Raw genomic sequence first — 1127 nt, 5'->3', positions numbered from 1 at the left:
TCAGCTCAAAGAGAATCTGTTTTCAGTACTTTCTGAACTCAATTCTTCAATCATTCCTTTCATGAGACCCTGAGTATTACAGATTTTTTTGCCATTGTACAAATCTATTTATAGAGTCTATTCATCGAACGAAGTGTTCTGTGACCTCTGTGTTAGTGATCACAGTTCATTCTTTCTTGCATCCTCTTACTAGTATATGACCTGACATAAAATAGTCAAATGATACTAAATGCGAGTTGGGCTTGGTGTGGAGGGCACTTTGATACAGGTAACCTGTTTACCTTAAACCGGATTTTGCCAGGCTCTGACACTGCACTAATGTTGAAAATGGCTGGGACAGACAAAGCAGCACAATTCTTGACTCTAGAACTAGGAAAATGGATCTCAGCTGAGGCAGATAATTGCCCTTTCTCAAGATGTTTTCAACCCCTGGGTTTTCTTGCTCCCTCAGCATCTACAGGGATGGTTGAGTCCTACATTTCATCCCAATTCTAGGCAGGAACAATTGAGGAGAAGATCTTTCAGCGGCAGAGCCACAAGAAGGCTCTGAGCAGCTGTGTGGTAGACGAAGAGCAGGATGTGGAGCGGCACTTCTCTCTTGGTGAGCTCAAAGAGCTCTTTACCCTGGATGAAGCCAGCCTCAGTGACACACATGACAGGTATGTGGAGTGCCTTGTCATTACCTCTTTGCTACCTGAACAGCACAGAAATCTGTAGTGACCACAATTCTGTCCTCTGACCCCAGATTGCATTGCCGCCGTTGTGTAAACAGCCGCCAGGTCTGGCCACCCCCTGCTGGTTCTGACTGCACTTCAGACCTGGCTCAGTGGAACCACAGCACGGATAAACGAGGGCTTCAGGATGAGGTACTCCAGGCTGCCTGGGATGCTTCATCTACAGCCATCACCTTCGTCTTCCACCAGCGTTCTCATGAGGAGCAGCGGGGTCTTCACTGATAACCAGCTGGTCTGGATGTAGTAGTTTGGGAAAGGATACAGGGAAAAGGGGGTTCTCTGCCTCATGAGGCTCTGGTCAATTTTTGTTCTCTGGGAGAAAATCATCAAGAAGGGCTGCATGATGTTTGCCCAAAATTTATTTTATAAGAAAAACTTTTTTGGTTTAAAAAA

General features: G+C 45.7%; 2 protein-coding genes across 4 annotated transcripts in view; one reads left to right on the top strand and one right to left on the bottom strand.

Annotated features, from left to right (window-relative positions):
- The window catches only part of Rad54l (RAD54 like), a 29161-nt gene extending 28034 nt beyond the window's left edge, over positions 1-1127 (top strand). For all 3 annotated transcript variants that reach the window (XM_031378263.1, XM_031378262.1, XM_031378264.1), the window contains 2 exons: positions 496-659; positions 746-1127. In XM_031378263.1, coding sequence (XP_031234123.1) covers positions 496-659; positions 746-956 — 375 coding nt within the window. In that variant the 3' untranslated portion in view covers positions 957-1127. The remainder of the gene's footprint in view (positions 1-495; positions 660-745) is intronic.
- The window catches only part of Lrrc41 (leucine rich repeat containing 41), a 21471-nt gene continuing 21376 nt past the window's right edge, over positions 1033-1127 (bottom strand). The window contains exon 10 of the mRNA XM_031377013.1: positions 1033-1044. Coding sequence (XP_031232873.1) covers positions 1033-1044 — 12 coding nt within the window. The remainder of the gene's footprint in view (positions 1045-1127) is intronic.

Source organism: Mastomys coucha, unplaced genomic scaffold (assembly GCF_008632895.1).
Source record: "Mastomys coucha isolate ucsf_1 unplaced genomic scaffold, UCSF_Mcou_1 pScaffold18, whole genome shotgun sequence".
In the NCBI taxonomy this organism is placed as follows: domain Eukaryota; kingdom Metazoa; phylum Chordata; class Mammalia; order Rodentia; family Muridae; genus Mastomys; species Mastomys coucha.
The sequence above is the reverse complement of the archived record's forward strand: the minus strand, read 5'-3'. Positions and strand labels throughout refer to the sequence as shown.